This window comes from Harpia harpyja, chromosome 2, assembly GCF_026419915.1.
Source record: "Harpia harpyja isolate bHarHar1 chromosome 2, bHarHar1 primary haplotype, whole genome shotgun sequence".
Lineage (NCBI taxonomy): Eukaryota > Metazoa > Chordata > Aves > Accipitriformes > Accipitridae > Harpia > Harpia harpyja.
This window is the reverse complement of record NC_068941.1, coordinates 36,506,515-36,531,813: the sequence shown is the minus strand read 5'-3', so window position 1 is coordinate 36,531,813 and position 25,299 is coordinate 36,506,515. Positions and strand designations below refer to the sequence as shown.

General features: G+C 39.3%; 1 protein-coding gene across 13 annotated transcripts in view; it reads left to right on the top strand.

The window, feature by feature from the left end:
• PDLIM5 (PDZ and LIM domain 5) overlaps positions 1–25,299 on the top strand; it is a 134,535-nt gene that overhangs the window by 74,006 nt on the left and 35,230 nt on the right. For 6 of the 13 annotated variants that reach the window (XM_052776111.1, XM_052776099.1, XM_052776131.1 and 3 more), the window contains exons 4-8: positions 1,167–1,209; positions 2,568–2,995; positions 7,672–7,689; positions 7,993–8,165; positions 9,749–9,785. In XM_052776111.1, the coding sequence (XP_052632071.1) occupies positions 1,167–1,209; positions 2,568–2,995; positions 7,672–7,689; positions 7,993–8,165; positions 9,749–9,785 (699 nt within the window). Of the gene's footprint in view, positions 1–1,166; positions 1,210–2,567; positions 2,996–7,671; positions 7,690–7,992; positions 8,166–9,748; positions 9,786–10,458; positions 11,478–12,888; positions 13,978–14,744; positions 14,862–18,707; positions 18,888–19,681; positions 19,769–20,551; positions 20,708–21,583; positions 21,716–25,299 lie in introns of those variants that run through there. The other 7 variants (XM_052776199.1, XM_052776207.1, XM_052776170.1 and 4 more) reach the window with 7 other exon arrangements.

Below are 25,299 nucleotides of genomic sequence, written 5' to 3'. Positions count from 1 at the left end.
CTGGTAGAAATAGAAAAGCTGGTTTATACAATAGAAGTGTTTTAAATTGTAGCCTCTGTTAGCTGATCTCCAGTTAAACAAACCTTTTTGCCTCCCCGGCAAATTATCTTTGGAAATGAGAATCCAGCTTCAGTTCTTCAAAACCCTATTTAGAAGATTCATCGGAAATCGGGGTTGTGTGATTTCAGGCAGGATATGATTGCTGGTTCTTGGATCATTAAGGGTGTCAGCTTTTCTGAGCAGCTACCAAATATGGCCAGAAGTGTTTTGAAATGTGGCAAGGAGCCACTTTCCTACTGAAACAGCATGAAAAGAGTCAAGTATATCAGCAGCAATATTTGCAGACAAAATGTTAGTGTGCCAGATTTTTTTGCTGTTTTTTTTTTTTTAATTTTTTGTGTGTGTATTTTTGCATATAACTATATACAAATCTGAAAAAACCAGTCAAGTGAGATGCCTTTACCTGTAACATGTTGCTAGTTCACATTAGGTATAACAAAATCTGTCAATTCTTCATCTTCTTAATCCTTTCCATTGCGGTACTTCCTTTCCTTCCCACTACCCCATAGTAGTTTCAATGTAGCCATTGTTTGGAAGAAATTTTTTTGCCATCTACTGTGGAGTTCAAGTGACATTAACCTTATCTTTGAAGACCAAAGACTGTGCAAAAAGTTTCTGTATAATTTATCTTGCTAAGTCCTTCAGAAGGATTCTTCTTGTTGTTCTAAAAGGAATCTTTCTGTTTTAAGCCTGAATAAAGGTTATGTGCTATTTAAAATGCAATTCATCTGATCAGAGCTTTTCAGTTACATGACAGTTTCTTATGAAATGATGGAAAACAATAAGCAAATTGGAGCTGAAGTCTCCTAACTGGTGATATGGTATTATGAATTTATAAATCAAATAGTACTTGATGATAGATGCTAGAGTTCCTGACATTTTATCCAGAGAAATTAATCTGGTTTGGTTTTGCCTTTTCATTGTATTAACAACAATGTTGTAGGTTTAACTTGAATACTTCTTGTTTCCTTTAGAGGAAACAAAATGAAATACTTGATATATCTGTGGGTGGATGTGGTGAGTTGAAAGAGGGAAATGCTTAAACATTAAAGAACTTGTTATTTACGTTGTTATTTATGATTATGTGTATGTTTTTCCTCTTCCAGAGTGGCTTCTGTACAAAAACCTGATCTTATTAATGTACCAAAGGTATGTTCATCATCGCAACCAAGAAATGTAGCATGTGACACTAACTGTTACCCATCTGTCAAACCCTGTTGTGGATAAGCACTGTCATTCACTTTCCTTTCAATATAACATGCTTGATTTCCATGTGTTACATTAAGAACATTGCAGCGTTTGTATCTTTGAGTAACTTTTACTCTCCCTGTCCCGTCCCCCCCGCCAAAAGAACTGAGACACCTGGCAATTTATTATCAAAAAAAAAAAAAAAGGTGAATAAATGTTATCTGCCAACTCTTAGAACATTTTTTTAGAAAGATATTGCTGAAGTTTTTCCTCTATCCCTAAGAGAGAAACACTAGTCGGGCTTTTCAGTGGTGGGGTTTTTTTTTCCTTTTTTGTTTTTTTGTTTGTTTTTTACTTGTTTTGTCTTTTTTTACTGGGCACTGAAATCTCCCTTTGTATTTGGAAGAAGCTTATCTAAATATTCGAGTTTCAGAGAACAATTCCCCTCACTTTCCTTAGAGCATTGGGGAATTACTTGTTCTTGAGTTCTTCTAATGTTTTGTTCTCAAGCAATAGTTTCAAACCCTCCTTTTTGATAAGAAGGCTGTTTGCAAACCTGAAAATACTTACAGATGGCCTGTATTTGAAATTCCTCTCCAATGGACATAAATAACGTATAGTATGTTAGTGTTCTGCTGACCGTGATTTGAAAGGCCACAGTTTGGGAACCACCATGTTAAAACATAGCTCCCAGGGAAAAAAAAAAAAAAAAAAAAAAAAAATTGTATTTTTTGTGAAGACGTTGGGGTACATTGATAGAGTGCAACTGGAAAAGCTCACTGAGTCCCAAAGCACTAGCCTCTAATAAATGAGCTCCAGGGCTCTGGTTCCACTCTTACTGATCTGTTGATACAGCCCTTATATACAGTGTGTGTGTGTGTACACATGCACATGCTGTTTGTGTATGGGGAATGTGCATATCTTGAATTGGGTTTGAGAGGTGGAATGTGGATTTTTATAAAAAACACTAATTTTTTCCACATGAGTTACCTGGTGGGTTTTGCAATAGAGTGGCTCTTCAGTTTCTCTTGAATTTGATTTGTGGGGTGTCTGTTTTGGATATGATGAGAGGAGTTAGCATCGTGGGATTTCATATTGATTGTGCATGCTTGGATCGTTCCCTTTCCTAAAACGCATGGCTCGTTTTTTTCCATACGTTTCATGGCTGCAGACTCGGTAAAGCTTGCTTCTGTTCTATGCTGCTTCATTCCACGCTAGGTGGGTTATCTCCCCTGAGAGCAGCGAAAATCCCTGCTGAGGAACGTGCATGCGTCTGGCGTGGTTTTGTGTGTTTCTTTTTTGTTTTTCATCTCGCATAGGGAGAACCTACAGAAGTAGTTAAGCCTGTGCCCATTGCCTCTGCTGTTGCGCCCAAAGTCACTGCCACGGCGAGTGTGGCTTACAATAAGACACCGAGGCCGTTTGGAGCCGTAACCTCCTCCAAAGTCACCTCCATCCCATCACCGTCCTCCGCCTTCACCCCGGCCCAGGTGGCGGCTCCGTCCCCGACGGCTGCCGCCCCGGCCCCCTTTGCTGCGCCCGGACTGCATGTTAATGCCAAGCCTAACGCTGAGCAGCGGCCGCCTGCACCGAGCGCTGCTAAACCTGCAGTTAATGTCCCACGGCAGCCCGCCACCACGCACAATGCCGCCCCGAGCGCCTCGGCCGGCGACGGCGCCCAGGACGTAGCCGAGGGGCCACGACGAGGATTCAGAGAAAACCAGGGGGAGAGTAAACAGCAAAATGGGTAGGTGGGATTTTTTTTTGCTGTGAGGGTCTTTCCTCGCAGGAAAAAAGCTGGGCTTGTTTAAGGGCTAAGTAAAACACAGCTTGGAGGAGTCGTTTAATCCTCAGAAGCGAAGCCCTGAGGAAGGACTCGCATCTTAAAAGCGATGCTTCAAAAGGCTGAGCCAGGCTTTCGGTAGTGATTTTTCTCAGGGGTGACATACCGGCTTATAGAGTGTCACAGCTAAATTGGATCAGGACCACAAAATGCTTTACACGATCGGTTGTATCACAATGTGTTCTGGACCTTACAACAAGCCCGGTATTAATTTCGGTGTCCGTGTCTCACTGTGTATTTTGACTTCTGATACGGTGGCTTGAAAGCAGCAGGCACTCAAAAATGCAGAGCGGTCTGTCAAGAAGGGTCAGTGGGTGCTGCGATGGCAGGGAATGAGATGCTCTGAAAGACCATCCGTGGTCCCAGCAGGAGTGGTGGAGGAAGGTCCGAGAAGGGAGGCAAAGGGACAGATGTCGCATTACTTCTCTGCATAACGCACGAGAAACTTTAAGATGCATTCAGGGAAGCTGGCGGTGTTGAGCAGACTTCTTGCAGCATTATGTGTAAATACCTGAACTTTAAATGTTACCTTTACCTTAAAAAAGCAACACAGATTTAAAACATGAGTAATTTTTGTATTCAGATAATTGTTTATGTTAAAGTGTATATTGGAGACCTAACATTTAAGGGACTGTAAGGCTACATAAAAGGCTTATACTGTATCTGGTGTAGCATCTAGACAGTAAACAATAGATTAGTAAATTAAACCGAGCCCAGCAGCAATCCTGGGCACTCAGACCTGCACTGCTGCCCTGTTTCAGCAGCACGCTTTTGGCCAGGGCAGCCTTGGGCTCTCCCAGAAGTTCCTGGGCAGCGCTCGGGGGCTGCAGCGTCCCAGGGACTGATTCCCAGCCGGGAGAGGAGGCGGCTGGGTGCGAGTGGTCCCATGCCAGTTGGCCTCTGTGCCCAGCAGCAGTGTCTGGCAGATTGAATTAAGTAATAAAAAGGGCAGGATAGCAACTGTAGGTTTCTCTTCGATCTTAACGTAAAGCCTGCGCTTAAAACCTAAAAGCTGTGGTTACTATTTCCCATCCCTCAAAGGAAAGGGGCTAGAGGAATAGGCCTAGTACCTATCTCCTCTGATATTCTCTCAGTATGTAAAGTATATGAAGAACACTACAGAAAGGTAAACATCCACACCAACTAAAATACAGAATAAATTGCAGTTTCAGTTGAGCTTCTCATGGGGGAAAAAAATTTTTTAGGTACTTATTCCCTTTATATTGCAGTATGAATATTTTCCATATGTGGACTCATATAAAGCAGTCTGTATGCATTTTATAATCACACCGCTGTCATGGTAACTTCCAGCCCTTTCTTAAACAGCTGATGGCAGGGGTCCACACTGCATAGAAGTGGGATGAAATTCGGAGATCCCAAGGACTTGCTTGATGCTGGTAGACTTATTGAATACACTTTGCCAAACCATCCCTTATCTTTCCAGGAATGCTGTTTTACCAAATAACTCTGTAAGGAGTAATCAAAAGCAGCAATTAGTACTGAAAAAAAAGGAACAATAGCAACAAAATTAAGTCTTCTGGAAGGAAGTGCTGCAGGCGTAGAGTAAGCGCTTGACAATCAAGATGGGATGACTGGGTGAGCGCTGTAACGTGCCCTACCTTACAGTTAGGGGATGAATAATACCAACTGAAGAGTATCAGCTGACAGGTGAAGAAATCCCTGTCTCCCTGCCAGTCTTGCAGATCTAATTTGGGAAAGCTTGAAAATGTTTAGAGCTGTAAAAAGCTACTTTATTTTGCCATCTTTCTTACAATAGTGTGTTTGCACTATCTAACTCTCTTGCAGTCCTAAGGCAGAAAACAAAAACAAGCAAACAAAACCCCCTAAAGTTATTATATTGGCCTGCCGCTACACTACTTACTTATTTTTACTTAGAAAAATTACATGTCTACAATGATGCTTGACTATCTCCCCATTTAAAATGGAATCAATGACATTCATGAAATATCAGAAACATTGAAGTTTAGAATAATTGATCAGTCTGCAATAAATTCCATTTTGCTTCTGTGTTTCATATTATTCATTTTCTCAAAGAAAAAAAAAAAAGGCAACATATCTTGTCATAGATAGCACTGCTGAGCAAATGCAGTTCTTCAGACATGCACCTTGTCATACTTGGAATTTCCTCCCACCCTCCTGGCTCCCCTCAAACCACATTCAGGATGTAAACTATTTGCCTTCACTTCAGGATGGGGAAGGAAGTTTTGTTTCCCTTGTTGAGTCCTGGCTTAGAAAGAAAGCAATTTGCCTTCATTAGGCTGCATGCAGTTATGTTTCTATTATGACCTTCTTGCCACCTCTTGCATGAAAACGTGCCTGCTGCTTAAAACAGGTAAGATGTCCACATACTTCACTCATTTTAAGCTCAGCTGGGCTAAATTTTTCCCTTGTAGGTTCTCTTGATAATTTTAAGTTTGACTTACGTGACGTATGGCTTTACGAGAGCTTGGATTTTGAAACTCCTGTAATATTTTAAAAAGCAAAGAATGTATTAACACATCAAATACTTTTTTTCCCTTGCAGATAACAACAGTGACAAAGTTAGTATCAACAGCACTGGAGTTGAATTATGGTCGTTTTTCCTGTTGGAATAACCAGCATGTATTCTTGTTTTGCAAAATTATAGCTCTTACAGAGCTTTATATTTAAATTTTGCAAAACAGCTTCAGCTTTTCTTAGTAACTTCTTAGTATAGTAAATGGTTTTGTCTGCATTGGACATGATGTGATCTTGCTTTCCACTGTGTTACATTTTGCAGCTTTTTTTATTCCACAAAAAGTTTGTGTGGTGTTTGTGTGTATTGATAAATTCTTGGTGAACCTATGGCTGATTGGTGTTGGTAATACAACTAGTAAATGGTGAAATAGAGTATAAAAGCAAAAATGGTTTGAGGACTATGGAATGAAGGGCCGGATACTGAATTCGTATAACAAAAATAAGAGTAACATCCATATACTGTGATTTGTACATATTAAGGATGATCAATATGATTGAGGTTTTACTGGCTTGTCTTTTCTCCCCTTGCCTCAAGGCTGAGTTAAGGGAGAGCCCATCTCATTGAATTTTCCTTTGTCTCTGGCACCACCTTGTTGCCTCAATGAGTCATTACTAGTAGACTCTTAAGCCTTAAAAAAGGGACCAGTAGGATCCACAAGAGAAGTCAGCAGCATATTTTGTTTATAATACCACTTTCAACAAATGTGAAAGACTACTTATTTCACTGTGGTAGTTGCTAGAATGCAGTCAACTGCATGTAAATAATTACATTTCCATGTAGTTCCACACCTTTAATTACTGCTTTAATTTTCAGATGTTATTTTTGCTATTAACTGTTTTGATGCTTTACTTCATTTTTCTCTGTACTTCATCCATCCTGGAAATACCACTGTCTTTGTTTCTATACCTCTCCCCCTTTTAGTAACTTTGATATGAGATACATGTACTTCACTAATACTGTGTGTCAAAAAATTCAATCTTTTATATAATTTTGTATGATACCTTACACATCGTTCTTTCTTTCAAGTATTAAGTATTCTTTTAAGCTTAAGTATTTACTAATGCATTCCATTGAATGGGCCTAATTCTTACCTGTTGACAATTAATAATTTACATCATTCTCATTCATATTTTCCACCTTTCTTCACCAGAAATACTTTGGACATTAAAAGTACAGTGGGGAAGTAGTGGCAAAAATAAAAGTGACTTTTAAAGTTTTGTTGGGTTGTTTTGTTTTGGTTTGGTTTTTTTAATTAGAATTGTTATGTCTTAAGAGCTAGTTTTGGCCAGTTGATCTTATGTAGATTATGTAAAAATAAATGTACATTTTAAAGGGTCTTAAAGATTAATGCTTCGGGATAACAACTGTAGAATTTAGGAGTAATATATATAGTTTGAATCTTCTGTTCCCTTTTCCTAAAGTGATCAGTGCCATTACATGTTCTTTACATCAGTTACTGAAAGCAAAGTTTTAAAACCCTGTATTCTTGCAAATCTGCTAGTGCAGGGATTGGTAGTAGCATGTAGGTTACTGTGGGGAAAATTTCCAGATGAAAGATTACCCCACTTTTTTGACTTTCGGAGAGGGTATTGAGCATCAGTATCTCCATGTTACGCTCCAGAACATCGCTACATACACTTTCAGATGGCCCGGTTCTGATCCAGGCTTTGCCAAGCGCAAAAGACTTGGCATCTACTAGGTGGCCCTTGCACACAGCTAGTGCTTTGCCTCTTGTGAACCAGGGGGATAACTTGTCGAGGGGCACCTGATCCAAACTAAGTAGACTGCCCTGCTTTACCAAAACAAATTCCCCTCTCATCCCTGTAAGGAAATCGCTGTGAGTTTAATCTAAGTATGGGAGTTCTGTGCTGTGGTTTTGGTGGTAGAATGAGAATATCACTATTAATTGGATTTTAGTGCCCTTTCGCACAAAACTAATTCAATAGAATAATTAGCTGCACTTCTGTTTCAACTTTCTGACTTTATTTCTTGTTTTCTTTTTTCTTTTTCCTGTTCGTGCTGGGAAAACTTTCTCTTGCTGTCTTACTCTGTCATCTCCAAGGAAAACCCCACCCAAACGGTAAAGGCTTAAACATGTAAATGTCTTGATAATATTGTCTTTTACTGTTTCAAATGTTTCAGCAGTGAAACAAGGAAAAATATTTCAGTTGGGTTAGAGTAATTATAAAGCTGTGTTTGGTTCAGAGAACTGAATCTGTGTTCAGGTGTGCCTGTAGAGCTCACTGCTGCACATCTGCATTCAAACGCAGAAGTTGCCTTTAAATGCTGTGAAAAGTCACAGTTCTGCCCTTGTCTTTGTAGCTACCCCAACCCAGGCGGTCTCTGAAGCTTTTCACTCACTGCTTTCTCCTCCTTAACACAGCCCCCCGCGGAAGCACATTGTGGATACCTATACAGAGTTTTACCACACACCCACCCACAGCGATGCCAGCAAGAAGCGACTGATTGAAGACACCGAAGACTGGCATCCCCGGACAGGCACCACCCAGTCCCGCTCTTTCCGCATCCTTGCCCAAATCACTGGCACTGATCATAGTGAGTAGTTCGGTGTAAACGAAATAAAAGTAATGGCCTTGGACAGATAGGTGTTTTTAAAAGTTGGGGGCGGGGGGAGATAATAACATGATTTAGTCACATCTCTTGCATTTTTCCCACTTGGATAATAAATCCAGTAGGCAGAATTTTGGTGAGCTCTTTAAAAGAAAAAAGTTTGAGAAGACTATAGTAGGAAAATATTTTTGTAAAACTGCAGCAACTGCTAAATAGTTCAGGCCATATTCATTACTGGACATTATTCCTGATTGAGTTGAATATTAATATATTCTAGATAAATCTTAAAATTTCCATTTCTACTCCCAAAGATGTGGGCAGATATGTATTTGTTGTTTCTTTCCCCTCCTCTATGACCAAAATGGTAATGTTCCTGTTCAAATTTAATGCTCCAGAAAAATTAAGGTGTTTTCAGGCATGTAGAAAATCTTTGACAGTCATACAAAAGTATGTGATCTGCAATGATTTAACCAATCAGAAGCATAAATCCATAGTTCCTCAGTTTATTCCCACATCATGTTTCCATTCTCTGCTCATGCTATGGTGTGATTACATGTACTGTGAACTGGAACAGATGGTGCAGAGAAGGTCATTCCCAGTCATATAATTTTATGGTAAAACTTCATATTATGCTGTCAGTTATAATTCATTGGGTGAGATCTGTAATGTTGTGTAAAAGCCATCAGAAGTGCCATCAGGAGGTTTGAGCTCAGTCATGTTCAGACTGAGGCAGTTAATGCAGAGGTGATTATTTCATTCTTCTGCTTTTCACAGCTAGTGCTACAATAAAGAAGGCAGTGAGGAAATCAGACCCCCTTCCCGGGGGCAGATTTGATTAAATCAACTATTGATTTTCTGGTGGAAATACTCTAGAAGCCAATGGTAACATCTCCCCAAATAAGGATTATTGTCCCTGCGTGATAAATCTTCTGAACTTGGACAGTTCCTTGATTGTTTTGTGGTCCTGCGTTGCGCTAGTCTGTTAATGGATCATTGTCTATCTTTGGATTCTCATCATTAATCCTTGTAAGGGCAGAATGCAAGACCTGAACATCAAATAACATGTCATCGAGTACTGATGAATTAATCATGTTGACAAATACTATAAGAAAGTGACTGCAACTAGGTTTGTCAAATTTAAAATCAGGGCTGGGAATTTACATTATCCCGTGTGCAGTCCTCTAGCACCTTGACGGTTCACAGCCTGGCTGCAGACAGACTCTTGGATTATCACCTGATACAAACCCCTGGCTGTTCGTCCAAAAGAAATACCTCCCAGCTTCCATTCATCTTCCCCTTCTCAACTCACCTTTCTCAATGCCAACGTGGAGAGTGGGCCAAGGGAAAGGGCAGAGAGCAGCAGAGCCACCTTTCAGCAATCCTGCTGGCAAAGGGGCTCTTGAAGTTTATAGACATACCTCATTTCCACTGGGGTGTATTTAGAATCGAGGAGTCCTAACGAGCCTTGTTGTAATCTCCTGCTCTGGTAAATGCATTGGCACAGGGCAGAATCTCACTGTATGGTGGTACCGTGCCTTTGAAAATAAAAATTTTCTGTTTTCTTGCAGTGAAAGAACCAGAACGTGAAGCTGCAAAGAAGACTAAGTGAGTTGATGTTTTCCATTTTTATTACTTTTAATACTTTGCATGTCTTAATTCTTAACTGATAGTGTTTGGTGCATTTGTGTGACATCTGGGTGTTTTAAAAATGTTGCTTCTTTTTTTGCCTTCTACTTCAGCATGTAAAAATCAAGATCTTTTTCTGCATAGACCAACCTTTTAAAATTTGTTGCTGCAGTCCAGTATTAATGCTTGTGCAGGAGTTTGAGACTTTCCGTAAACTTGGACTGATTTGGTTTTCTGTACAAGGTCAGCTTGTTGACGTGTTTTCCTCTTCCTAAATCTAACCAGGCATTTTTGATTTGTGTGTGGATCAGCTTGCAAGGCATAGCTGGAAAGTATTACTGTTCTGGACTGTGAACGAGGGTCAGCTGTCTCATTCCTTTGGGATAAGTTGTTCAAAATGAGGACCAACCCATGGCTAAATCTAATGGTTCTTGCAGTCAGTGGGAGTTTTTCTACTGACTTTGCCTAACACTAGATCCAAGTTTTAGACAGAGAGAAAGGCAATGTGCAGATAGAAATAGTGCATGGAGATTGCATGCTTGCTTGTGAAACTGCTTAAGACAAACTTACTTTCTTTCTTTCTTTCTTTCTTTCTCTCTTTCTTTCTTTCTTTCTTTCTTTCTTATTTTTCTTCTGTCACTTCTTTCCACAGGGAAAAGGTTCCCATCCACGTCTTTAGCCCCAAATATACAAAATTACGTGACTGGCACCATGAAGTCTCAGCACGTGTTCTTAATGTCCAGTGATTTTACCCAAGTTGCAAAAGCAAAATACAAACACTTCCTTCCTTTCTTCTTTTCCATCTGCTTTGAAAAAAAAAAAAAAAAAAAGAGAAAAGAAAACTTATTTCGCTAGCCTTACTGCGAGAGAAATTCTAGCCTTTTCTATACTTTTCTAACACTTTCCTACTGATGTATAAAAAATGAGATGAAAATGTTTTTGTGCTAATCACTAGTTGACAGAAAATACGTACTGAAAACAGAACAACTTGGGTGACTGAATCTCCCAACATGGGGGAGGAGAGATGGCTGTTGCAGTTCTTTTTTTGCCTTAAAGAAGTCATTTGCGTTGCTGAGTTTGAGTTACTGTAGGTTGTTAGAAAGCAGAAAATGATGAACAAATGAATAAGAAATTGTATTACTTTGATTTTGGGGCTGGGGGAAGAAGATGAAGAGGGACTGTATGCACTTGTTTCAAGCTATTGTACTTACCAGGATAATTATCTTGGATTTCACTAGATTTTCAGCAGGTCAATTTTAGAGTGGTTGTAAATGTTTTACAAAGTAGAGCAAGAAGACAGACTGCTTTTAAGCAAATCAAAAATAAATAAAAAAAAAAATAATTCCAATGTTGTGAATCGAAGTGCAAGCTCAATATAAAGCTTCTGCTGCTTAAACTAGTAATATGTTCATATTGTGGAAAACTTAGAAAAAAAATGAGCAGAATGTTGCTGTGTACCTGTAAGAGCTTCGACACATCCTCTAACAAGAACAAGACAAGACAGTAGTATTTATTTATTACAGAGTGAAGCTCATAGGCTTTCTTGTGTTTATAAAAGCTTCATGGCCCTGTGGTTCTCCTGTAAAATAATGTATTATAGTAGCTACACATTCATTAATTTATGCTTTCTGAAGCTTGAAGAGTATTTTAATAAAAGTTGCTTTTATCTTAGCTCTGTCTGTTTTTCTTTCGAGTCTCTCTGACTCCTTGAATAGTCTTCTCATGCATGGAGCTGTAATTTCATTGCACTTTCACAGATTATAGTAAGAGAAATAATTAAATCCCTGCTGCGTTGTAGAAACAATCCGAATTGTATAAAATTACCACAGTAGTAGAGGTCCTCATCATGTTAAAAATGGGGTATGAGTTTGTGTTTGACATGAGATTTGCAGAAATCAGTAAAATGATTGACCTTTAGCGGGGGGCCACAGAAGTAAGAATTCTGCTATGTAAAACTTGCTCTTGGCTTTTGCAATGCTTATTGAATCAGAGAAGTTTCAAACCTCAAAGGTGAATTGTAAAGCACATATAAAAGCCCAATCTTTCATAATTGCTTAATGAGAACCATTGCAATTGGTTTGTAGTTTGTGCAGCTGACCTACACGCTTTTCTGATGGAATTGGTCCTGTGAACAGATCGACGTCCACTGCAAATGCTTCTGCAGACTTGGGGGTGGGGGGGAGGTGGTGTGTGGGGTTTTTTTTTATTCCACAACTTGGAAAATTGAAAGGAGTGGAGACCTTTGGAAGCATTTTAAGCTTGTGTTTCCTTTTCAGATGGTTTATACTGCTATACAGTACAGCAGTAGCTTATGCTATTTGTCATTTTATCTTTAGGAAAAGCCAAACAGAAAATGGAGACTTCAGGTAATAGCCAAGTTATCTAACACTAACAGTCACCGATGTGGATGCCTAACAATGCACAGCATAAAGTACAATTAGATTTGCACTGGTAATGATGGACCAAGGCATATCACATCTTACATACCTTTTGGGTTAACTCCTTAGGGATAGTAGGGGAAAATGTTCACTTCAATAACTTCACTAAAGATTGTTTTGATGAGAAGTGCCAATTAGTTTAATCCCCCACCCCCGCCATTGTGTAACTCAGTAGTGAGTACTGTGTTACTAAACCTAAGCGTGTTACTGAGTGCACATACACCACAATATAATCATTTGATAGAATACTGCTTATTAAAGTAAGAATGTGAAGTAGTGTTAAAAATGTTTTGCTGGGTTTAAAGAATTTTTAGTGAATGGAAAGGAAGATGGGAGTTTCAGAGGGCATCAATGCAATGAAAACTGTGAAAGGATATCACTTAGACTCTCTGTAAAGTTTTCTTCATAAGGGCAGAATGGTTTGACCTTCAAGTATTTTTATGTTTTGGAGATGTCCCTAGGTAATAAGAATATCTTCATGTTGGTATTTAACTTACCATTATGTTTATCTATCTTACCAGCTCTTATCCCTTTGAAGGGTGAGTTGCTTTAGCAAGAAATGGAAGAAAAAGCCTCTCTAAATAATACAAAGCGTAGACGCCTCTGTTTTGATTAAAATTAAACATAGATAGTCTTATGAGGATATGAGAATAGTCTGAGAAAGGCTACCAAAATTATTGGTTTCCTATAAATTCATAGTAACAAATCACTAGTTCCAAAAACGTTTTATGAATGTGTGAAATGAATTTCATTTACTGTTTTAAAGATGCCATCTCTTTGCCCAATATCCCCATTGCACAACACTTGTTGACGTTAAATTTTGGACTTTGTTATTGTTTCCAAACCAATGGAATGCTTTTCCATTTGCATGTGGATAACATGCCCTGGCTCATGTCTGATTCCCAGCATACATCTGATCTTTGAAAAAGTATTCTGAGTGGTTTTTGATATAAATGAATAAGCTTACATTTAAGAGATCACCTGGAAGGATGAATATGACAAAGAATGAAATAGAAACCTCTCTTCCATCCGTAATCTACAGATAAACATCCCAATTTAATAATATCCAACTTTTCAGGCAGGCATTATCTAAGACAAATGCCCTGTGGATTTTTTTTATTATTGTTTATCCCTAAACTGTAACCCACTAGGGATTTTTTGTGTGGATAAAACATCAGCAGCTGGAAGGACAGGAAATAGAAGTGGAAAGCCCTCTCTGAAATGTGTAAATTGCAACTCTTAAACCAGTTATTTAAAGCTTAGAAAGGCAAAGTCTAGCCTTTATGTAAAGTTTACTTATGTGTTTTAGTAACTAATTAGTTCTAATTCTGCGGCACCCTATCTCCAAGTATGTTTTAGATGTTCACTTTTAACCATCTCCTTTTGAGCAACCAGGTACAGATTTCATTTTGGCCTTAAATTATAGAGTCAGTTCATTGTCCTGGGTGAGAGATATGTCTGGATTTTCCAGATTTGTAGTTTAGCTAATCCATAGCCACTGGAAAATATTTGTCCCATTCTTGGTCAGTCCTGAAACAACCTGTCATAAATAATGTTTTTTTTTTTTTTTCCCCCCTATGTCATAAATATCTGTAAAGCATACCTGCAGATCTACCTAATGGAGCAGGAGCCCAGGATACCTGTATTAATCTGAATAAAAACTCTGTAGCTATGCAGACTTTCGAGATGCCACCTGTACCAGAATTTCCATCTGCATCTTTACCACCTATGAGGTCTGCTCCCTCATCATTCCTAAGTCTGTTCAATAATTTTCAGCACTTAAGGCTCCCTACTTTATTAAGATACTTAATTCTGCATGCTAATATTATAAAAAAAAAAAAAAAGGCAGCATTGCCTACTACTGTGGCTAATTTAGTCTGCTCAAAACTTGTGGTTGTGATTGCTTTCTACCTCATAGTTTACTTTTGTATTTGTGTATTACAGTGAGATGTCTCACAGGTGCTTTTCTTCAAGTAGAGGGCTTTAAGACAACAATTTCTAGATTTATTTTTTTTTCCTATCACAACTGAAAAAAAGAAAGGATATGAAAAAATATTGAGAAATATATAGTCTAACCTTCACAAAACTAATGCCCTAAAAAAGTTGCAGCAAAAAGTGTATAAAACTTTGGGAGTGAATCCCCCTAGTACTTGTCTGTTTCTTTTCCAGTATTTCCTAAAAGTTTTCCATTGCATAATGTAATACTAAATGTATGTGTTCCATCTTTGTAAATTTAAAATACTACTTGGCTTTCTGAGTTCATAAGCAGCAGGACACTTCTCAACCTTCACTAAAAGTGTGACACTTCCTAAGTGTATTGTGCATCATTTGATCGCCCTATTTGTGTTTTGCTATAAGCTCCATGGTTTGTTTTTTTTTTTTTTTTCCAATCTACTAACACTTTCATGCATAGTGTCTCCTGTTCAGCATACTATTTCAATGTGCATTAAAAACCTCTTTCTCCGTGTGTCTCCATTTGCTTTTGTTACTGTGAATGGAGTGAAAACGGTGCTAGACCAGAACGTGCAGCTGCTCTTTTGCTGATAGCAGAGTCCTCCCCTGGCAGTGTCCCCTCTCCCAGACTTTCTGAACACGTTGCTGCAGCAGATCCTGGGAGGTAAATCGTTTGGAGGGGGTTTTGCTTCAGTTAACAATCTATCTATATGTTGTTCTAGTTTAGATTTGTCTGTCTTGGGAGAGAGGGGGTTGTCTGTCATTCACTTAAAATTTATTAATCTGCCATGACTAGGGATTTTCTTGGAAATGGTAGGAGGGAGAAGGAGAAGAGAAATGAAATAAAGCTGAGCTGATTCATGAAGTCTCGTGGATACCAGTTAAAATAAGACACAATATTTAGTGTGTGTTGGTATGTTGTCAGTGGGTATCCACCCTATCACCTGGATGGAGTAACTTTTCAGTGGTCTCAACAACACCAAAGTGAATTCAGGTTTCTTCAACACACAGAAAAGTGCCTTTAAAAATCTATAAATAATTTTTAAATAAGTGGATTATTTCATTCATAGCACTATGTGGTGCTATGATGCAATCAAAGAAAACTAGATGATTATGTGGCAAATTTCCTGTCATTGGCCTTGGATAGCTTCACTGGCACTTATCTTGGCAGATTGGTGATGTTTTGGAAGTCACCTATGGGTACTAAACAGCGACAGTAATTTTGAATATAAGTGACAGTAATTTGGAGGGTTATGATGCTATTATTGAAGGTCAATAACATTTTCTGATGGCTTGTGTTTCATAGTGCAGGAGTGGTTTTTAATTCCGGGTAGGTAGTGTTCATTACACATGCAGAAGCAGAAAGTTACAACACAAAACAAAGCTGCTCCTTTAAAAATGAGAATTGAATGAACAGTGCCTGGTCTTGCCAGGCCCCTAGACGGACTTGTCCTTGTGAAAAACATACAGGAATATACTGTTGCCCATACCTGTGTGGGCTTTCTGCAACTAGAAATCTAATACTAAGATTTGGGATTGACAGTTTCCCCTTTAAAACAATAGTCTCAACCAGCTGACAGAGATGAGGTGAAACCTCACAACAAAACATGTCAAGTCTGTTTTGTTGCAGTGGCCTTTGAAGGCTTTTTTGATGTCTGGGAGAAGAGGGTACCTTCATGAGCTAATGTGAGATTAGTCAGGAAGGGATGGTGGGTGATGACAGAGGTTTGCTTGGACAGCAGGCCAGTACCTTCATGGTAAGCTTTGGTTTGAGCCAATACAGAAAAGAAGATTTGGTTGAGGTGGTTTCAGCAGCACATTCTCTTAAATCCCACAAAGCAGATGGGGTGAGTAGTTATGACTCAGCAAAGATGAAGAATACACAGAAAAGGTGTATGGCAATATTCATGGTGTGGTTTGTTTTGTGTGGGTTTGGGGGTTTGGGGTTTTTTGGGGGGGGCGGGGGGAGCAGCTGAGCAGAAAACCTGGGATGAAAAAGGCAGGGGGAAAAGTACTGCTTCAGTAATGGATTTTCATATCTACCAATGAAACTCTAGTATGATTACACCTGCTGAGCTGCAGATGCCTTGCAGATACTACTACAACTACTGTGTTCTGAGTACCAAGGAGTTCTTTCTAAATTCTAGCTTTGGATCTGTGTCCAGGGAAACAAAATTTAAATCTTCTCTCACTCAAGACCTATGGCTCTAAGTTTATTATTTGGCAAAATTAACCTAGCAAGAGAGCAGCTTTAAAACTAGCCACAGGAAATCAGAAAGGACAGCTACGTTCATGGTGGTTCAGGATGAGAGCCAAAGTGTTTATACAAAAAGTCAAAAAAGTAGATGATGAGTATTTCCTACTCAAGAAGGGCAGAAGTCTGAGCAGCTTCTGCAGAGCTGTAGAAGGAAGGATTAGCATTGAATGTGGGGAGGAGAACATAAATTATTTAACAAAGCTATGTAGTCTTGATTCTCTCCTGAAATCAGTGTAGCAACTGTGTTTGGGGTTTATGTTTTGTTACTGAGCTGATGTTGCTGCTTTTTTATAACACCCTTTTGAGTGGGAAATAACACCAAAAGCTGATCTCCAACCCCCCTTTTTTGTAAAATGGCAGCTATCAGAAATCCATATGGAGCAATTGGTGTGTCCCATGTCAGACTTTTAGTAAAGCAGAATTGGGCCATCCGCAGGTCAGTAGACTTTTGCCACTAAAGCCCTGCATTTGTTGTTGGTGACTGGCATAGGTCTTTATTTTCCTAGTGGGCTCCATCTTGTCTTGGCTGGAGCTCTCTGATTTGTACCACCCACTACTGAACCACCAAGAAGGAGAAAGAGCTTGCTGTGAAATGTATGAAGGATCTGGATTTGATTACTGGATTAAAGTTAGGTTTGCTGCTTATTAGGCAGACTTCATAATATAAAGCATAATGCTTTTTTATTGTAATTTTAGTTCTTTACTGAAAGCCTAAACTAGTCATATGGTGATACAGCCAACTACTGTAATTTATAGTGTATTATTACTCAATTTCATACATGCAATGTCCTCTTATGAGTTTAACAAAATATTTAAGAGCAATTACAGCCTTTCCAGAAAGCTGCAGAAAGTCATCTTAAAAAGTCATCCTGGCAACTTTAGACCATGTAAACCACAGAATCTGGCACTTCCTGAGAAATATATAACTAATATAAAGCAGATCCAGTGCCAGCAAGTCTTTAGATTGCTCTTTTATATAAGTGCTTTCAACGGTAATACAGACCTACTTTTATCTTTTCTTTCAGTGGAATTATTCCTGATAGTCATAAATACAAAGACTTAGTATTAAATAGTAGGTATTAATCCTGATTTTTGTCGAGCACCTTCTGATTAGTGGACAGCCAAGAATATTCTCTGCAGAAATTGTAATCTCCAGGAGTAATTTCTTCATCTTTTTCTAGCTACTGCCAAAGCAAGTGAAAAATGGAAATACAATGAGTATGTATTTGTGTATGTATGAATCAGATTTGGAGTCAGCTTGCTCTCCCTTTGGAGCGTATACCCAGTGTGTGATTTACTCCCTTTCTCCTCACCTTCTTCAAGGCCCTTTTTATGACTTACAAAGCTTCACAGAGATGCTGTGTGAAGTTCTGGAGAACTTGAGGGCAACTCCAGGAAAGGGTATAATCTGTGCATACCCCTGTTCTGTCATGAATTGTTGTAACTGTTGCTGTACTCTCCTCAACTCAGCCAGACCTTGTTTTTGGCAGGTTTGACATTTCTACATCAATTTTCCTAAACACCTTCCCTCGGTCGTAGTGATCATGCAAAAGGGAAATTGCAAAGACAGGAGTTGCTCATTTAATTGGCAAATGAGCATCAGGCTGGGGAGAAGAGGAGGTCTCAGACTGACCGAACTAAAACTGTCAGCTTTCATGGTTGTCTTGGTTTGGTGACAAGCAAGAGGATGTAAAATACGGGGGAAAAAATATTGCTTTCCTGTGGTGAATGCTACTTGTCCTTCTGCTTTCTTTTACTTCTGAGAACTTTTGTTTGAGAACCCTTTGGAAGCCTTACCCGAGTGCGCACCTCATCACCCTGCAATTGTTCAGGTTTTAAATACCAGCAGCCAAGTAGCCACAGTGTCTAAAGTGTCATCTACTTACACTAGGTAGAGTTTCTAATATACTGATTGTGCTCTCTTTCAAGTTTGTTGTCTATTTTTTAACGACTTTCAACTACCCAAATGGTTGGTTTTTGTGGTTAAACAAGCCTGGTTCTAAGCTCTCAAGCTTCAGCTGTAAAAATGCTCCAAAGAACCAGTTTCAGCATGGTCTGATTCCTAGGGGATGAATATTTGGTTCATAGGGAAGAAAAAAAAGCCCTCACGTGCTATTTCTTGTTCTTAACAAAAGATTGAAGAACGCCAGCTGGAAAGAGGTGTCCATTACTGTTCAGTATTTTTAATCAAATGAGAGATTTCTTCTCCATATGTTGTCTCATTATAATTGCTTGTGAATTAACATCAACTAGGAAAATAACTGCGGAGTTGCCTGCTCCAGATGCAGCAAGCTTTTTGACAGCTGATAAAGCAAAGTGTGCTGTGGCCACGCAGACCCCTGAGCTCCCCCTGCCCACCGTCACGGCCGTGCGGCCGCCTTCTGCAACCCCACCTGTGGAAACAGCCCTTGGGCTGCCTCCTACTCCTGCCAGGTACATCCAAGCCAGCTGTTTTTAAAAAGGCATGATCAGAAACTATAATTTTATAATTTTTAAAAATAATTTTATAATTTATTTTTTACAACTTTATAATTTTATAATTTATTTTTTTAATGATGATGCTGTCAAGATGGAGCAGCTTACAGGTATCTGCTGACCGTCACGCTGCTCTGGAAATTTGCATAGCAGTTAGAAATTTGAGTAGCTTTTAGGCAAAAGTTAGAAAAATAATTCAAAAAGTAAAGCGGCCCTTAGATGGAGGCGGAGAAACCAGTCATGGGTAGGTGATTCAGCTGGAAGGTGACTTTGTTGTCAGAAGTTGGTGACGTGGGGTGAACATACAGTGTAAAAGTGTGGAAGAAGGTTTTGGGGGGAAGGCACAGTAGAGTGAGCACAATGTATGATGCTTTGATATTCCACATTTTATTCACCTGGCTTTCAAAGGTTAGTCACCCTTGTCATAAAATGTGTATTTTTGAATTGTCCAGTAGCCTGAAGTTTTTGGAGGAGAATAAAAGCATTAACTTGTGTAGCGACAGGACATCCAGAATACAGTGTTTACCAATAGGGAAAGAGTGAGCTCCCCTCAGTAATTAACTCTGTGGGATATTAAACCATACCTCTTCTGTTTCTTCTGGGTTTGTTTTTTGTTTGTTTGTTTGTTTTTTTATGGGTAAGGAGGGCTTTTAAAAATCCTTAAATGAACTCCTCCTGAGCTTTAGTTAGCATTGCCAGAGGTGAATAAGTGTTTGATTAATGACTTTTCTTCTCTTGCTGCTTTTGGGCAGGCATGATGCATCTCTGCCTACTCGCGAAACAAATTCTTTCAATAAAATCTCAAGCTGGCAGTCTAAATCATCAGTAAGTCATACAAGGTAAATCTTTTAAGGTATATCTACAGCAGACTGCTAGGTGTAAGCAAGGTTTTCAGGCAGCGTTTTTGCATTTAAATCTGAGAAGTGGTATAAAGTATAGTTGTGTAAGTGTTTGGAGTGTTGATTTCTGAAATTATTTAAAAAAATACACAGCAATTCTGGGGATAAACTTGAAATTTTAAAATAAGAGCCTGAGTTACAGATTCACCACTGTAGAAACTATTTTGGAGCCAGTCTGGTTTTTCACTTCCCCCCCCCATTCACATTCTTCCCAACCCAGATAAATAAGTAGGGGAAATGAAAAGGGGTGAAGAGCAGACTGAATTTGGTAAAGGTGGCTAAGAATAGACCTGCTGAAGTTATATCAGCAAATATTCCAAAGTTTTCTATGTTTATTATTTATTATGAAAAAGAAGAGAAGCTAAATGATCTTCAGGGCTTCTTCTGTCAGGACCGTGGGGACTTAAGTGAATCCGCAGGGAGTGTCCTGGGCCCTCATTCAGTGGGAATGACCCAGCGGTGCGCGACAGAGTCTGGGATGGGGAATGTGAAAGCTGGTAGATGCTGAATGCTGACTTGATGAGGGGAAAGTTTTATTTGTGGATGAAATCAAAACTACTGTTTTCTAGATGAGTATTCAAGTAGCTAATACATTGCCTGATGTCTCTGTGAGCTGGGAACCTACAATTGCATAACTTTCCAGCAGTTAGTGTGGTCCGGTATTGTGCTGTGTCTCTGTCAATCTTTCCTGCTTTCTCTGTTTTCTCCTCTGTTGGCTCAAAGCTTTTGTGCTAGAAAAGTACTGCTGGAAAATCCTTTGGGACGTCTGCCCAAGTTTGGACCTGCTCCTCTTCCCGTTCTTTCTCCTTTCAAGCAGAGATCAAAAATTAAGAGCATGGCTGCTGCTGCCGTGTCTGCTGCCGTTGCTGTCCGGGCCAGGTAGATACCAACTTTAAAAGCAACATTTTATAGCTTGGTTTAAGAAAGTTCAAGCTCATACAAGAATAATCAGTCCCTGGCAGGGTTGCAAAATCATCTCTCTCACAATAGCGTGGTAGGCAAATTGTTAGAACGTGTCCAAGGCTCCCTTGCCCTATTTTTAGCTTAGCTGCAGACTGCTGCTCTGAACCTTGGTGAGTAATTCTATGTTTCTTATCCTCATGATATCTGTTTTATGGTTCAGTCCGTAAACTAACTGTAAATAACAATTGTGTTACATAGGTGACAAAGAATAATCTGCATTTTGGAGTAACTTTTACATGCTTGAAGACAATAACTCTCTGAGTTCCATCTAAATCTTTACTGCATTGCTTTTTATAAAGGCTTACTTAGACCAGTGGTCTCAGTTATTTTGATGATGTATTCATATCAGTAAAAAATTTTTGAGCATGCAATATATGTATATTTATGTATTTCTAAATTATATAAAAGTCCTAATGTACTAATACATTATGTACATTATAAAACATACCCAAGAGCAGAAATTAAAAAAGGATGAGAAAAAAGATGAAATAAACAGTATTTTCAAAGTATTTTCTATTTTACTTTATTAGTGATAAAAATAAAGTAAAATAAAAAAAATTCTTCTCACACCCTAATAGGTTGTCTTGTGCACCCCTTGTGGTGTGTGACCTCCACTTTGGGGACTGCTTAGTTAGACATAATTTCTACATCAGTTATCCTAGGTTCAGTTTCTCCATACTGCTACAGAACTTACAGGCTTTTCATAAAGGGTTTTTGGGTTTTCAGTGGTCCCAGCCAACTTGATCTTTGGTCACCTAGTTTGTTTACGTGGTCTTTTTGAACGCTTGCTAGACTCTCCGAACCTAGTGTCTACCGCTCGCTCTTGGATGCCCTGCTCATCACGCCTGTCACTAAGCCTCCTCTGCAGGCCATCGGGCCCTCCAGGAAGTCCACAAGTGCTCTGGAGTTGCAAAAGAGCAAGAGGTATTGTCCGAGTGTGGTGCACGGCTGGCCCTTAGGACTCGCAAGAAGCTGGCTTCTCCTTCAAAGCCTGTTTCTGTTGTCTGCACGCTTGAAGCAGCCTGCCTGTTGTGGTCTTTGGCACGAGGTCACCAACCCCAAATCCTACTGGTTTCACGTCTTTGCAGAACTAATCTGCACCCTGGCCCTGCCAATGGTGTTTCTGCAAGTCCACCGTACTAAGCAAAGGTTTCCTCACTGGCATCAGGTGCCCTTCTGAGAAACACGGTGCTGTTTGTGTTGCGTTGCGAACCTCCGAGGGAGGCACCGTCACTCTCGATAGCCAACTGGAGAAGAAACAAGACGCTCTGGCTTGAAACCTCTATCCAGGTGAATTATTTGCAACAATTCCTTGAGCAAGTAACTGGCATGTTAGGCTGTGAGGGTGCTCTGGGATCAAAGAGCTGCTGTTTTTCAAAGCTCACTTTTAATGTATAAAATCAAATAATTGGCATGCGGTGCAAATAACTATTTTAAAAATTATTTGCTGTCTAGGCCCTTTGTTCCAGTGCTGATTCTGTTCAGTGCACAGGACTTTTTCTTCTCGTTTCCTGACCACAGCTATGTTAATGCTCGCTTCTGTGGAAAGATGCTTTTATGTAATTGACTTCAGCCTCAAAGGCGGAAATCTATTTGGTTATTTTACAGGACAGTATGTATTAAGTTGTACTAAGGAAGAAATAATTTGTGGGTTTTCATGTACTTATTTGCATTTTCAGAAGAGTAAAACCCTTCTAGAGATAAGGCCCAATTATAAGTAGAGCTAAGATCCACTCGATGTAGAAACTTCTGTTGAGTAAGAAGTATTAGTTCTTTCCCTCCTGTTTCATGGCTTCCAACGTGACCTCAGTCACTAGAAAAGGTTAAAGTAGCCCTAACCTTGTGGAGGGGAAATGGTAGTTATTAGATACAGACAATCTGAAGTTGTATCAAAATTTCTAACTTTGTGGCATATCCACTTTAAAAAGAAAAAAAATATTAACAGAATTATAGTGATATAACACACCCTTAAATACTAATTTTCTTTTTGCCACTGAATGACACTTCCTAGGAAATCTTTTTATGTATGTATCCAAAGGGAAAACCTCTCCAGGGGATCTGATACCTGTGCACTACGGGTGAAGTCCAGGACATGCTGCCAGCAAGACTTTATTCTTTAGCTGTGGTGGTTTTTTGCTGATACTTTAGTAGAGCCAATAATGGTGGTAAAAGTGAATTCCCTGACTTCCCTTTTGTTTTTTACTTCACTCACTAATGTGCATTGTTATGGCATAAGCTGCAAATGAAGATAGATTGTTACAAGAACAGAAACATTCCCTTCCTGACTCTGAAACTGGCTTTATGTTTATCCGTTGTTTGCTCACTACACGGGGAGAAGCTCTCCTGGTTTTGAAGGTTTATTTTTGGAGACGCAAACACTTATTTCTGCTAGAAAGTTGAGATTCCCAAACTGGCTCCGTTCAGTTGCTGTCCCTTATGAGTACATGGGTCTGTTGGGAAAGGCAAGGAAGCAATGGAGAACTTCTTTTGTCCTGCCATAGTTAAAGTGCAGGTTTGGAGGTTTTTCTCTGTTTTGCTCTTCCAGCGGGCAGAGCTGGAGAGAGATGTGCTGGGGCCAGAAAGTATACTGGGAGTACAGAGACCATATAACCCTGCCCAAAAGACCTTATCAGTATTGGATATATCAAGATCCAGGTTGAACAGCTTGAAATATACATCCAGAGATTATTAGGGGGTTTCTAATGTTATTTCTAAACTTGTGAAAAATAAATTTTCTCTTAAACCATTGTAATAGCCAGGTTATCCTGGTTCAGGTTGCTGCATATGGGTTGTGGCATAAGGCTATACGGGAAACATATGATTTTCAGGCTGTTAGGGACATCCCAAATAGGGTATGACCTAAAATTTGGGAAATGTGATGTAACTACCATTAGTCTGAGAACATTATGCATAAACGGCATTTTTTAAGGATTTTTCCCAAAATAACTGGTGTCAATCTGAAGATACCATACAACATACCAGGGTAATGATTTCTGTTTTCCTTACTATCACCTTGAGCTGCCAGCGCTGGTAAGGAGGAGGGGGTTGCCAGTAGATGGAGCTGTAGAAATGAAGCTTAGTGCTGCCTCATCCTAGTGAATAAAGGAGCATAGCCTTACTGTATGGCTTGAGAAACATGCAGGAAAAGGAGATAAAAGAAGATAAATTATGCTTACAATTTACTGTCAGTAAGTACGTATTCTCATTTAAGTTCAACAAAGATCAAGCAAAATTAATTATGTCAGAACAAAAGAAAAACGTAACAGACTTGAGAGAAATGACCCCAATGAGTGTCAGAAACTAGATGTTAAAATGTCTTTGCATTACTATCTGTCTAATGACATATTGTAATATGTACGCGAATGTAATGCTGAAAAAGTATTTTAAATGGCAGCTCACTTCATGCCACAACACAAGAGTTGATAAGGAAGGAGATCTGAAATCTTACGTCCCATAACTAAAAAACAACTGGGTCAACCAAGAAAGCCAAGTAAATAAGCTTAAACAACTTTGGGGTTTGTGTTTTCTGGCTCTATCTTGTATAACTTTCATGAAAAGGTAGTGAATCTATTTTACCAAGGTAGCTTAGGCTTTTTGGCATTATCTCTGGGGAAAAACTCAAGAAGGTTGTAGCTATAGCAAAAGCAGGGTTTTGATTTTGTTCTGCGGTAGGGTTGCTCCAAAAATATTTCCCTTCTCTTCCTCTCACTTCACTGTCTCTGTTCCAAAAAGCTGGCTGTCTTAAACTGCTCAGTACTGGGTAGCTGCCAGAGAACTTGGCCTTTTCCTGACTTAATATCTGTTATTAACTGGCCTGAAGTGGTGCTGAACACTACACATTTTCTTCCCCTACCAGACTCCTCAGAAATGGACTTTTTTTTTTGTATAACAGCCAAGAATTCTTTCACTAAGCTGTGTTCATCCTGATGGCAACGGAGATAACCTTAAGTTTGTTGGGGTTTGTGTTTTTTAACAGATGACATATAAGCAGCAAAGGAAATGATGTATTTAATATCTTGCATTTCTGAGAATTGCAGCTCTGCCCTAAAATTACATTGCATTGCAAAAACGCTGTGAAACTTTGGGGGATGCTAGCAAGAATGGGCATTGGCATGGCTTTCGCTTTATCTACCTGACACTATGCCATGTACAATTACTTGAAAAGAGGATAGTCTGGCCTTGTGAGATAAACAGTGTTGACTCTGAGAGAATACTTACTCTGAAAGATGCTTTGAATTGCTTTTGTGTAGAGCACTGCTTACGGAAGGGTTACATACTTCGTCATTGTAACTTGATATGGAAATACCTCCACCCACACATACCTCTGCTCTTTCTTTTTATTATTTTATTTTGCATTTTCTTCTTTCTTGCAAGTTATTGGAACACTGCTAGGTTAACACAAAATGTAAATACTGTTTCAGAAAGCTGACTGAGACCATGGGTTTGCAGTAGGGGTAGGAACAAAGTCAGCACTCAGTATTTCTTGTCTGCTGTTTCTCTATTGTTAC